Here is a 13,418-nt window from a genome sequence, read left to right as displayed (position 1 = left end):
TAAGGACTCCGCCAGTTTAATTAAGATACGGGAAATTACTTATGTTCTTCCCCACTAAAGTGCTAGGAATTAACAGGCGAACGTGGAGCCTGGGCCTTTCATATCTGCGCCGTGTGTGTGTGTGTGTGTGTGTGTGTGTGCGTGTGTGCGCGCGCGCACATGTGTGCGTGTGTGCGTGCGTGCGTGTACACGTGTGCGTGCGCACGCCTGGGCTGGGCTTCCTCACGCTTGCCTCCCGCTGGCCTGTCCGGATGAGGGACGAGGAGTCGACGCTGAAAACCATGGGCACCATCGTCGCCACAGACGTGCCTTCCTTCCGCGCGGGGTCAGTCAGGTGGCAGGGATTGGGTGGGTCCTGTCCTCGCTGCAGATGTGACTGAGTTTGCAGATCCTTCTCGCAAGAGCAGCCTCTCTGGCTCCTCCCGTGAAATCCCTCCTCTGCTTTTCCTCCAGGAAGTGTTACTTAAGAGGGCGGCCGACCTCGTGGAAGCCTTATACGGGATGCCCCATAACAACCAGGTAGGCGATGGCAGCTTGATCCACCGCCCGCCGCCACCCCCCCCACGGCCCCGCCAGGGTGACCACGACCTTGGATGGCCAGCTGGCCTGGGCCCGGCGTGGGCTTCTGGGCACACGTGGCCTCCCGAGCGTCCCACGGGGGGAGCCTCTGTCCGCCCGTTCGTGCCCTCCCAGTGCGTATCCGAGTAGAAAATTACCAGTCAGTGCCGGCAACACAGCAGAGGGGCTTTCTCCAGGAAGAACCGTGTCGCGGCCCGTCCAGTGGATTCAGTGGTGGGCAGACTGTGGCTGCTGGGGCTCGGGGGTCCCTGGGCAACAGAGACTCGGGGGGACTTCCCTCTGGACGTGGCCCCGTGCCTCTGACCCCGAGCCCAGTGCCTTCCGTGCCGCCCTGGCCCCGTGCATCCGTCAGGGGCCTTTGCGCCATGGGTGCAGGAGGAACAGACGGGGTCTGAAAGTGCTCTCCTGAGGGAGGTTCTTTTCCCATTAAAAAATACGTTCTGTCACAGTCTGGACCAAGCGACAGTGGGATGCCCCTACGGTTTGCCCAGCAGGGCCAGGTGGAGGGCGCTGGGACTGTGCCCCCGGGGGGGCGGTCGGTGAGCTGGGGGCAGGGGGCCGGCCTGGCCTGGGTGTGACGGCCGCCTCCGCTCCAGGAGATCATCCTGAAGCGAGCGGCTGACATCGCCGAGGCGTTGTACAGCGTCCCTCGCAATCACAACCAGATCCCCACCGTGGGCAACACCCCTGCGCACACGGGCATGATGGGTGTGAACTCCTTCAGCAGCCAGCTAGCCGTCAACGTGTCGGAGACGTCACAAGCCAACGACCAAGGTACGCCGCGCGGGCCGCCCCTTCCCCAGACGCCCAGCTGGGATGGTGGGACTTAGCTGCTGCGGCTGACTGTGCCCTGAGGCCGGCGGGGACGTGGGCAGCGCCCCGGGCTCTGCAGCTTTGTTCAGAGAGGCCCTCGGGCAGAGCATGCTCAGAGAACCCAGAAACCTGAGGCAGAGGCCACAGCGGCTGCCACACGGTTTACTGGTATTTGCTAGCCGTTTCCTTGAACTGATTCCTAAGGGGCTTTGCTTTCCTGGAAAGGCTGGGATAAGCCCTAGGATAGCTGTGACATAGGGGGCCGCGGACCCTTCCTGGATGCGCTGCACAGGGGTCAGGGGGTGGGGTTTGGTTTCTGAGCCTGGAAGGAGCACACGGAGAGAAGCGCCCGCTCCCCACCTGCACCTTTTCCTTTTCCGGCTGCTCTAAAGCCCGTGCAGGCCGTGATCCCAGAAAACGCCTCCCCGTACGCCGCTCGGCTTCCCTCCGCCCGCACCCCACGGTGGGAGCCAGGCTCCCGCTTCCCCTCCCCACGCCGACAGAAACAGCAGCCGTAGACGTGGAGGCCCCAGAACAGCCTTTCCTGGGGACTTATGGCCACAAACAGCTCTCCTTGTCAGCCGTGGCATTTGAAGGTCTGCAGAGGCCGAAAGCTCACCTAGCGCGGGGGGACGGCCCGGGAATCGCGCCGTTGATAATTGCTTCTAAAGAGGAACGTGAAAGCTGCTGACGGTTAGATCGAAGTGCGCCTGGGCCGGCTGCCGAGGCCGCCGGAGACAGGACGGGGCTCGGCGTGGACGCTCGAGCAGGGCTGGCGTGACAAGGTTATTTGAGCTGGCGAGAGGCGCTGGGGCTGGAGGAAAGCATACGGTCAATTGAAAGCGTTCGATCGATGATAGAGGTTTGCGGGGAACCCCCCCCCCCAAGTGTCTCTCCCTGATAATGATGTTATGTTTGGCCGGGGGGGGATTTTAGCAGTCGGCTACAGTCGCAATACAAGCAGCGTGTCCCCGCGAGGATACGTCCCCAGCAGTCCTCCCCAGCAGTCCTCTTACAGCGCAGTCAGCAGTAGCATGAATGGATATGGAAGTGGCGCCATGGCCAGCCTAGGGGTCCCGGGCTCGCCTGGATTTCTTAATGGCTCCTCCGCTAACTCTCCCTACGGCAGTAAGTGTCTGTTTTTGTCACCCGTCATCACACAGATTCATATTCGCTGCAAAGTCAAATGTGTGCGTTGCTTGGATGTTCTGTGGTGTGAGCTACTGGATAAAAGGAAGGGTGGCTCTGGAGGCTGGGCGTCCACGTGACGACAGTAAATTGACCTAAAACGGGCCCCACGCGGTCACATTGGAAACCCAAACAAAATCGGCACCAAAGGGGGCCGCCCAATTGGAAATGAACAGTCCAACGCGAGAGTTTGCCTGTTATCCAGAGAGTGGCCAAGCCAGAAACATCTCGTGCTTGCTCTGTTGGCCCGACGCTCCAGGCGAGGCCCTGGAGCTCTCTTTGTCGTGTGGCCGTGCCCGGCGTCGCGCGTCCTGACCATGTTTGCTTTGTTGCAGTAGTGCCGTCCAGCCCTACCATGGCAGCCTCTTCGGTCACCCTCCCTTCAAACTGTAGCAGTACACACGGCATTTTCTCATTCTCACCTGCCAATGTCATCTCTGCAGTGAAACAAAAGAGCGCCTTCGCGCCCGTGGTCCGGCCCCAAGCTTCCCCTCCTCCTTCCTGCACCAGCGCCAACGGGAACGGACTGCAAGGTGAGGGTGCGCGCTGGCCTGAGGCCGCGGCCTGGGAGCGCCCGGAGGGCCCCGGGGCAGGCCAGGCTGGGCCGCAGGGCTGGAGTGAGGGGCTCTCCCTGGGGGGCGGGAGCTCCGACCTTCCCCTGGGCCCCCCCGCGGGCTCCCGGCGGGGCAGCCCTGGCTGTTGCATGTTCTCCTTCGTCTGCCGCAGTGCGACACCCACCCCCCAACCCGATGCTCCTGGGAAAGAGCCCCCCTCGTTCAGTCCCCACAACCGGATTCTTCCTCTTGGTGGATGAAACCCGTTTCCTCATCCTTCCAACATGACTTAAGTGTCCCCACGGGTAAAGCGGCCCATACCTGCAGGGAGTGGAACCCGCGAGGGAAGGAAAACGGGCCTTGGTGGAGGCAGCGGGGTCCAGGTTGCGTCCCGTTCAGCCGAGAGCGTGGGCAGGTGCAAGCCTGTCGCTCCCCCGACTCACAAGGCAGTGGGACAGCCTCAGGCCTGGGGTGATGGGTCACGGTGCCGCCTGCAGCTCCCACCTCGAAACTGGCCCGTTCTCACTGTCCCGAGCCTGAGCCTTTATTCTCAACCTGGTCTAACGGACCATGGGGCGCACGAGGCTGTGTTGTCCTCGGAAGGGCGCGTGCACCTAGCCTGCTGCACAGGAGTTGGTTTTCCAGGACATTTCTTTCAAAGACGTGAGAGGGAGAAGGTCCCGCCCAAGGGCAGCGGGAGGCCCCGCCTGGCACAGCTGCCTACAGATGGGGCCGCGCAGAGCGGGCACCCAGCGCCCGCCCAGTGCTGGGGCCCTCTGGGCAGTGGCCGGTGGTGCGAGTGGCAGGCGGGGCTGCGTGAGGGCCCCTAGGCCCCGTGAGCTTGCACGTGGCTCTCGGTGGCTGACTGAGGCCCACGGGCTCTGAAATTAATTAAGTGGCCGTCGTCTGGCCTCTTTCAGACACCACCTTTGGTATATGCTCCTCCCGGTGAAAACCAAATCCAGTTACTCCTTTAAAAAAATGAATCCATTCAACCAGTATTTACTGAGCGCCTACTATGTGCCAGGCTCTCTGCTGGGTGCTGAGGACGCTACCGTGGAGAAGACAAACTGGCCCTTTTGTGAAGTCGGTGGCATATTTCACTTTGATGAACTAATGCTCAAAAAAGGAACTGGAAAGGTATCCGTGATTTGAAATAATTGTCTGCACAACACCTGTTAGCGTGAGAGGGACGCCCAGCCCCGAAGGGCCGCCGACTGGCCTGCAAGCCAGCAGCGGTCACCAGACCACAGGTGCTTAAGAGGCAGGTGGCCGGGTGCCATGGCCCTGCCCGCCGTCCACTCGGTGCCAGGGCCCATTGAGAGGTGGCGCCACGAGAGCCGTGGGTACACACACAGGTCTTCCAAACCATAAAGTTGTAACGGTGAGTCGGAGATAAATTAATAGTTCTGAAATTAATGAACTGAGAAATTGAAGCTCCCATCACTACGTGAACAGATGTATTAATATGTTATACATCAATTAATGAGAACGATCACGCTGACAAAAATTGAACAGCATTAAAGTTACCAGATTCTAGATGACATCTGTACCCGGAGTTCACTGGGAAGCACCTGCTGCACTTGGCCTCTTGGCCCAAGTTTCTCTTTCCCTCCGAGAAGAGGAAGGACACGCTCCCTACGGTGGAGCCGTGACTTGTGTCTCTTGAGGGCCCCTGGCCCTGAGATTGTGACCAGGTGGGCTGTGAGTGGCTTTGATCTTGGCGGGTCCGCGACTCACCATTACGATACAGAACGATCAGCAGGAGGTCCGAGGCGGGGGCTGAGAGCAGAGGGGGACCCGAGGCGCGTCCGGTTTGACTGGCTTAGGGAGCAAGAGCTGTGCCCGGGGCCCCGCGGCCCGAGAGCCGGCCTTGGCCGGCGTCACAGAAGTGACCAGGTTGGTTCAGCATCTGTCGACAGAGGTGGCCTCCGGGGGGTCTGGGCCTCCGTCTGCCATAAGCCAGCCACTGACGTGTGTGGGCCGCGGCCCTTCACACCCAGAAAGGCCAGAGCCTTTCCCTTTGCCCCGTGGGGTCGTTGAGGCGAGGACCCCGGGGACCTGTCCCCCACGAGCACCCCACACCCCCTGAAGTAGGTGCCTTAACCGAGCCCACGGCTGGTTAACGGAGGGTTGTGCAGACCCACTGTCACTGCCGACCGAAGCCCAGGGAGGCCTCCCCCCGGTCCCCCACCCTGGTGAGAGGCGCCCTGACCCGCCCCCTCTCTCTTTCAGCTATGTCTGGGCTGGTAGTGCCGCCAATGTGAGGGGTGCTTGTTACCTCCCGCCGCGCCCAGCATCCGAGGACGGGCTTCAGGGGACACGTTGGTACATAAGAGGTGCTGATGGAGACCGTGTCTTCAGTACATCAGCAGCGGTTGAGATGCTACAAAAGACTTTGTTTAAAGATTTTATTTAAACTATTAAGAATCGACACACAAACGACCTACTTCTTCATGAACAATTCCATTTTATTGACTGAACTTTTCTCATATTTTCACATTTCTCAGTCCTGAAGAATAAGGAGAACAAAGCGATGCCTATTTTGTATAAAGTTTCTGACTCCGTCTTGGCTATGTCTAGTACTTGCTGTGTGTTGGGAGAAACTTTGTGAATGCACCATTTTGATGATCATGAAACAAACACTGATGAAAAACGCCTCCAAACATTTTTCTGTACTCATACTTAGATTCACAATGGTTGTGTATCTCTATAATGTGAAATATTTTTTTGTGGTGACAAAAGGGGGCCAAGGAGGTCTGAGCCATCAAACTGGAAGAAAGGAAGAGACGATGTGATCAGGAGGACTGGGGGGGCGGGGGGGAGGGTCTATCGTTGCTTAACTTCATCTTAATGAAACGGAACTTTGTAACTTATTGTAGTTAGAAATTGTAACTTTGATATTGAATTCTCTTGCCTTCAACAAGCACACTGACTGACAGAGGAAAAAAAATGCTACTGTCTGTCTGTTGGTTAAAATATTCTCCCACTGCTAGAGCTTCCTGTTAAGCAAGTGTGATCTGCGACATTTTTTTCAACTTTTGCTAGCACTGTATACTATTGCATTCTTAGGCTACTGTGAGGTCCATGTTTCTTGTACCAGAAATTGTCCTTTTGACTTCTAGATCCTTCTTCCCTGATGTGTTTTGTATGTGGTTAAAAAGTTGTAGACTTTTGTGATTTTGCCAAAGTTGTAGCTAAATATTTATACACTTGTCTTGAATTTTTTTCAGATCCACTTAAATATTTAGAAAAAAAAAAACGAGTTTTATTCCTTATGCATCTTATAAGGAATAAAATGGTCTCCATTCAACACTTACTTTTCCATGAACACTTGCTGTTGCTAAGGGACTTTATTTTGTAACATATCAATTATAAATATTGTATTTATCTTTGAAATTTTGTACATTGCTTTTCCCACCATTTTCGGTTCCTTTTTCTTGTCTGCGTTGGTTTTTGATCATGGCCTGGTGTTGTGATGCTGGGAAGAGCATTAAAGCCAAGAACTGTTTGATCTGTTTCGTTCAGTGAACCAACATCCTTGCATTTCATTTGTACTTCCAAAATTTGCTATTGTTTGTTTAGACTTTCCGTCCTTTTTTTTTTTTTTGAGGAAAAGTCAAATGCATTGTTTATTTTTATATTATTTTTAAGTTATCTGAACAAATACTTTTGAAGAAAAAAAACGTTCGTTGTATAGTCACAACAAAACGGTGCCACCCGCTGTGACAAACCCTCGTAGATTCCGTGCATGTGGAGCGGCCACGAAGAGGCGACACCGTTTGGGGCTGTGTCCTCCTCTTATTTTTTTTTGTAGAATGTAAAAAGTCATCTTAGCTGCCACCCATGACTTTGCCACACAGCTGAACTGTGTTTACTGGAAACGTTCAGAGGCCTAAAGTTTAAAGTAAAAGTTACTTCTGATGTTTTAATTAAACTGTTTGCCACATTAACGTCTCTGATGCCTTAAAAGTGGACTTCTTTAAGGAACCTTTGTGTTATTGGAGCACAGGCTTGCCCCACAATTGTCAGTCAGTATTTCATTTGGAGAGTTACGGTGTAAAGCACACCCACGCACACGCACAAGCCCGGAGGCCCCTGTGTCACTGCTTTCTGCCTCTGGTTCTGCTGTGTCCAGTGTCCTCCCACGCCCACCTCCGATTCAGAGCGGCTTCGGGGGACCCACAATCGCCCCTCGTGTAAACTTCCTTTCTAACAACACGGTGTCTGTGGCCAGAGCCCAGCAGCACCGTCTGTACTTGTAAAACTGGAACGGCCTCCTTCAGACACTGTACCTGTTAGTGCCAAGCCTGCGGTGAGACCAAGAGGGTCGTTTCTGTTTTCCCTTTGCAGACACAGCACAGCAAACGTTTTGCAAACTGCAGCAGAAATCAAACCTAAAACAAAAAGGAGGGACTTTAAAATTTTTTCTTGACAAAAACCAAAACAAAACAATGCAGGACTTAAGAAAGTGTCCATTCAGGGGACTAAATCAAAGAATCAGGACCTCCCCAGGGGTTAGCGGGTCACACTCTGGCCCTGTGACCAGCCTGAGGAGTCACTTTGGAACTCAGTTGCCTCCGTTTTATTTTGTATAAGTAAGGGTTTGACCTAAAAATGAGCTCACGTGTACACGTTAAGGACGTTCGCAAGTCTCCTTGTCCCTGCACTTGGTTTGTGTTTTAGATTAATTAGTCGCCCTCATGGCTTCATCGTCTCAAAACTGAGCGCTCCACTAAATGGTAGATTTTACTGTTAAAGACCCTACAATAAGATTGTTTTATCTGTACATTTTTTCAGATATTTAACTGTATAAAAATGTTCATTTTACACAATATTTAATTAAAGTATTTCTTGTCTGTGAATTTCACTTTGGGTAATTTGATCTGCTTTGATTATTAAAATGGCTTTGCGCAACACGCAACAGTTGCATTGGCCGGGTGGGTGGGGTTGATCTGCACTCCCAGAGCTCTCTTGGCCAGGATGAAGACGGTTCATAGAAGAGCCTTCTCCAAGGTTATCTGCCCTCAAACGCTCGTCTAAGCTGCACGGAGGGTTCCTTGTAGTTACTCAGATGCCTCTGGTCCCCAGAGGGGCCACCTGTACGTGTGTTGCACGCCCGCCGGCACATCGGAACATGACTGTGGGTCAGACCCGGGGGCCAGAGCAGCACTGCGGCCCACAGTCTCGAGACTCGCTGGGGGCTTGGTCACCCCCGCCCCTGCCCCAAGCCCTCCTGCCTCCGCCCCTGCTTCTGAACTGGAGGACTGGCAGGTAGAGGGCAAGCACTCTGGCTACTCCAGACGTGTGCTCCTCTGTCGCCGTCACCGTGCTCCACCAGGACAAGATCCAGCTCGGAAAGCTCCGGTCGGATGGGCAGACACCAGGGCTCCGGACACCAGTGCCACTGAACCCTGACCTGAGGGACACCATCGCCGACGGCAGGTCCACGGCCGTGGTGTGACAGACCCCATGCACTGCGCCTGCCCCTGGGCTGCACGGAGGTGTGGCCAACGGCACGGCTCTAATGAGAGAACGCCGTCAGCACCGGGGCTCTGATTTTTGCGGCTCTGCTCAGCTCCTGTGCCTTTTCAGCAGCCCCACTCCGTTTCATTCTGTGGTTTTCATTTGCTCCTCAATGAAAGGCTGGTTTTGCATGTTTTGGCTTGCAGCTCTCCAACACATACACATAAGTGTGATCCAAATTAGTACTCACAGATGTCATCTTAATTACTTGTCCTGCCGAGCAAAACAGGGAATGATTATTCAAAACATAAAGAAACTTGTGAATACCTTTTTCTCCTGTCCATGACAATCGGGTTCCTCTGACTGCATTCTCCTTTCAGCCTTAAAGAGACAGCGAAGAAAGAGGCTCATGGGGTACAAGGCTGCAGCCGGCCCCTCCCCTCCCCACCCCCCTCCGCCCCCACCAATTCCCCGCGTGCTGGGGACCAACCTCACCTCCTTCCCCACTCTGAGCCGGTGCCAGCGATGCCTGCTTAGGGGCGTGGCAGGGGCTGCCTCTCTGAGCTGCTCGCCTGGGCCCTGTGACCAGCGGGGAGGGAAATTATTTTATGTTTGTGTGTTGAATCCGAATTGAGAACTGCATTCTCGCCAAATGTGCGCCAGTTATTGTCAGGCCACCTTCCAGGGTCTTCCAAGCTTTTAAAGATTATTCAAAGCACTTGAAATGGGCTTCAATCTAATGCCTCATTTCATTGCATTAAACAGCCTAGTTAATAAAGAATCGATATATTCAAAGGGCAAGGTTATCTTTTGTCTATAAGGGGTGGTGTCATTCTGAACCTTTTATAGTTCAAATGCTGAAAAAGACCTCATGAAATCCATACTCATCAAGCGGGTCAACAGGAGCAATAAAGAGGCCCCTGAAAGGAAGGAACGCCCGCCCGCCTCTAAAACAACTCCGGCCTTATCTCCCCGCTCGGCACCCAGAGAAGTCCTCAGAAAATGTCAATTTCTCATCAAGACAAGAGGCTGCGATGATCACTTTTTCCAGAGAATACACACAATTAAGAGAACGCAGGGGGGCGGCTGCGGCGGGGTCTGTGGCTCCTGCTGTCCCCACGAGCTGCTGGCTCCCTCCCAGCAGATAATAAGAGCTGTTGATAACTCAAGTGTCAATATGCCAAAGAGCGAGTTTTGAATGTGAGTCCTTGTGCTTTGAGCCCGCCCGGCCGATCCCAGGCCCTGATAACGGCACAGCTGCCAACGGACACCCTGGGTTGGCCCTCACAATTAACGCGATGAATAAATCACACAAAAGAGTCGGGATGCTTTATACTCGGTGAGACAATCCCCTGCTTTACCCTTCAAGGATTCCTTTTATGTTGGAATAAGGTTGCTTTTAATGAAATTTAAACTCATCAGAGGAAATCAAAAACCTCCAATCAGATTACAAATTGATTTTTTGGTCATTTGTCATCCCCAGTATAGGGCTGTGGGTTTCACGGGGAGCGGGGCTGCCGGTCCGGGGCTGGGGAGCCAGCACGCACATGGCTCCCAGCCCCCGGCCTGGGGACAAACGGGAGCGGCTCTGGACCCCGTGCAGACTCAGACGCGGTCTCCCCACCGCCCGGGTCTGGCAAAGTGGACCCACGACAGCAGCAGGTGCCCGTCAGCTCTGAGTCCAGCTGAGGCTTAACCCGGGGACGTCCTCGGTGGAACCCACAGTGATTTCTAGGTCTGCAGTCATGATCCGCTGAGGGCGGCCAACAGAGACACGTTCTCTTGGGACTGCAGTGAGTTTTGGTTCGTACCCGCCACGCCCTGGATCTGCTCTGTGCCACCCCATGTGGAGCCACGTGGAGTGTGCCCTACACCCCAAGAGCTTACGACGTGGGGTGGAGAGAAAACGCGGCCAGTCCCGCTTGGCCATCCAGTCTGAGCCCAAGCGTTCACTCCTGAGCACAGCCTGCCCTGGGAGTTCTCCCAGGGAGGCTTCTACAGCCGCTGCCTCCCAGGGGTCTCCTGTCGTACCCTGGAAGGACTCTGAGTTTTCTGAGGACAAGACAAGGCCGTGCTTTCCTTACCTTCCTATCTCTACATCGAGGGCACCCGGTCGAGGCTGCAGTGTACCACCGAGCACCCGGGACTGAGTGTGGGTCCGTCGAAAGGATGGGGCTCGGGACAAGATCAGGGTAGACAGTACTTCAGGAGGGAAGTGAACACCACTTTTGATTCAAGGTTCCTCAGAAACCACCTCTTAAAATACAGTTTCTCAGCGCGCAGAATACCCAAGACCTTTCCAAATAGCAGATAAGCGTCGTGCCTCACCCACACGTGGCACCGGAGGGTCGAGGGGCACCTGTCACAGGATCCTGTTCGGCCGACCCATGGGGCTCTGTGCTGGATCTGGCTCCCCTCTCTCGGGTGACAACACTTCAGTTTGTAGGGGACAGGTGACCAGCCCAAGGTCACAAGGCTGCAAGGACCAGGGCCTGATGCCAAACAAAGTCTCCTGTCTCCAAACCCTCTGTTCTTTCCCCTGATTTAGGCTTCAGAGACCTTCAGGAATTAATGAGAGAGAGAGAGAGGAAGAGTGAGCGAGCCCATCTGGATGGAGTGGGAGCCACCATCCCTCCCTCCCAGCCACGTCAGGAGGGCACGTGCCCCAGGGCTCGAGGGGCCTGGCTCAGCCAGGCCACCTGGACAGGCTGCGATATGGAAACTGGTCTGTCCGGCCCAGTATCAGCTGGAGCTCAGGGTACGACCGATGTCACCGGCTCACAGACCCGAAACCAAGGGCAGAGGCTCATGTCCCCGGGGCCTTTGCAACATACAGGAGGCCGGCAAACAGCTGCTCCTGAGCGCTTCATCCCTGCTGTTCTCAGGTCACCTCATGGTCCACATGGTGGACCCACATGGCTGAGGAAACTGGACACCTGTGTGTACCCGGTACCCCTTGGGCCCACGTGGCATGTGCAGTGCAGGCAGGGGAGCCATTCACCCGGCGCAGGGACAGGAAAGGGACAGGAAAGGGACAGGCTGGGGCCACCGAGGCAGCGCCAGAGGGACTGGACTGCAAGGGCTGAGCCCTTTGGCCAACCCCCAGCCAGGGCTCAGTAAAAGCTTGTCACCATTCAAGATGACAATGGGGACAGGACAAGGACATAATGAACGGAGAAGATCTGGGTGGTAGAGTCAGAATGAACCACAACAGTCAGAGGCACTGGGCAAAACAGAAACAAAGTATCAGAAGCAAACACCAGCACAGCACACATCACCCTGCCCCTCAGACCACACCCACTGCTCTGCTGATGGTGGCCACAGACCACAGCTCACTCACCTGACACGTTCCCTCCTGCAAGGGACCAAGCGCTTCACTGCCTTCGTCCGTGACTGTGGGACCAGCAGAACCCAGACTGGCGTGGGGCTGCAGCCACCAGGGGAGACAGAAAGGGTCCTGCCACAAAGGGTTCACCTTCTCAGTACGCGATGAGCTTTTGCAAGTCAGCAAGAGTAGAAGGAGATTCTGGAGAAAAATGGGCAAATTCACAGTCAGTACAAGTGGTCAGTAATCTGGGAAAACATACTCACCCTCTCTTAAAACTGCATATCAGATTAAAGTGAGATGAAAAAGTTTTCACCTATTAAATTAGAAAAGATTTTTCTTAAAAGCTAATACTCAATCCTGTTGATGGAGAAATGGGCATTCTTAGAGTTGTAGAAAGAAGAGCGGACCAGTGCAACCCTTCTAGAAATAAATTCAACATTGTATCAAGGGACTTAACATGTTCATATCTTTTGACCCACTAATTCCACTTCCAGGAATCAATCTTAAGGAAATGATCAGAGATTAGACAAGACTTTAAGTGCAAGACTGCTCACCATAGTAATATTTATTTTTTTAAAAAAACTGTAAAGAACCCAAAATTCTAAAAACAGGAATTGTTCATTGAATTATGGTATAGCCATGTAATCGAATATTGTATATTCTATTACGCTATTAAGATCATGTTTTTGAAGTACATTCAATGAAATGGTAAATAGTAATGACATAGAATTAAGTGAAGCAAGCATATAATACTGTATACATAATTCAAATTTGTAAATTTCTATGTAGCGAGAAGGCAAGAAGGAAAGACGTACGTATTTAGAAAGAATATTAGAATCACAGCAACAGCAGGCATACTTGGGAGGTGAACGCTTACATGTGACATGCACGCTTTCCAAGTTTTCTGCCAAACAGACATGCAGGGTCCCGGGGAAAACACTCCCGTGCTACCGACTCACCACCCTGCCTCTTGATGCCGGTGAGGAGGCAAAGGGCACCTCGTTTGGAGACAATCCAGTTGTCCTAGGACACCGAGGCCGGATGTACTGCGGGTACTGGTGTCACAAGGCCACGTGGAAGTAGAGTTGAGACTGACATAGTGGCAGGAGACCAGAGACCAGGAAGCGGGTCCACCCTCTGAGAGTGCAGGACTGGAGAGGTGCACAGAGGGGCGGAGCCTGCGGTCACAGGGTCAAGAGAGACAGGACCCGAGGGAGAGATTCCCATGAAGCCCAGCTCAACTCCCTGGCTCCTGGCTTTCCCAGCATCTTTTGGGGTCTGATACTAACTTCACTTTTACTTGAACTTCCTTGAAGGGATTTCTGTTGCTTGCAACCAAACCATTACTGACCAAATTAGGGAGAAAAATTATTTTAAAGTCAGTGTTATAAAAAAACTAAAAGAACTTAAAAAGTATTAAATTTAATAAGTGAAATTTATCAAGACTGATGAATACAAGGTCAATATACAACCATATTTCTATAACAATG

At 53.6% G+C, this 13,418-nt stretch overlaps 1 protein-coding gene across 13 annotated transcripts in view; it reads left to right on the top strand.

The window, feature by feature from the left end:
* The window catches only part of EBF3 (EBF transcription factor 3), a 117,504-nt gene extending 109,542 nt beyond the window's left edge, over positions 1-7,962 (top strand). For 2 of the 13 annotated variants that reach the window (XM_082607261.1, XM_082607259.1), the window contains exons 12-17: positions 454-519; positions 1,176-1,353; positions 2,332-2,520; positions 3,024-3,113; positions 4,162-4,274; positions 5,370-7,962. In XM_082607261.1, coding sequence (XP_082463387.1) covers positions 454-519; positions 1,176-1,353; positions 2,332-2,520; positions 3,024-3,113; positions 4,162-4,274; positions 5,370-5,387 — 654 coding nt within the window. In that variant the 3' untranslated portion in view covers positions 5,388-7,962. Of the gene's footprint in view, positions 1-453; positions 520-1,175; positions 1,354-2,331; positions 2,521-2,915; positions 3,114-4,161; positions 4,275-5,369 lie in introns of all 13 variants that reach the window. The other 11 variants (XM_082607257.1, XM_082607251.1, XM_082607252.1 and 8 more) reach the window with 7 other exon arrangements.
* Positions 7,963-13,418: the final 5,456 nt, after the last annotated feature.

The sequence above is a fragment of the Mesoplodon mirus genome, assembly GCF_964341445.2.
Source record: "Mesoplodon mirus genome assembly, chromosome: 2".
Lineage (NCBI taxonomy): Eukaryota > Metazoa > Chordata > Mammalia > Artiodactyla > Ziphiidae > Mesoplodon > Mesoplodon mirus.
This window is presented reverse-complemented; position numbering and strand designations above follow the sequence as displayed.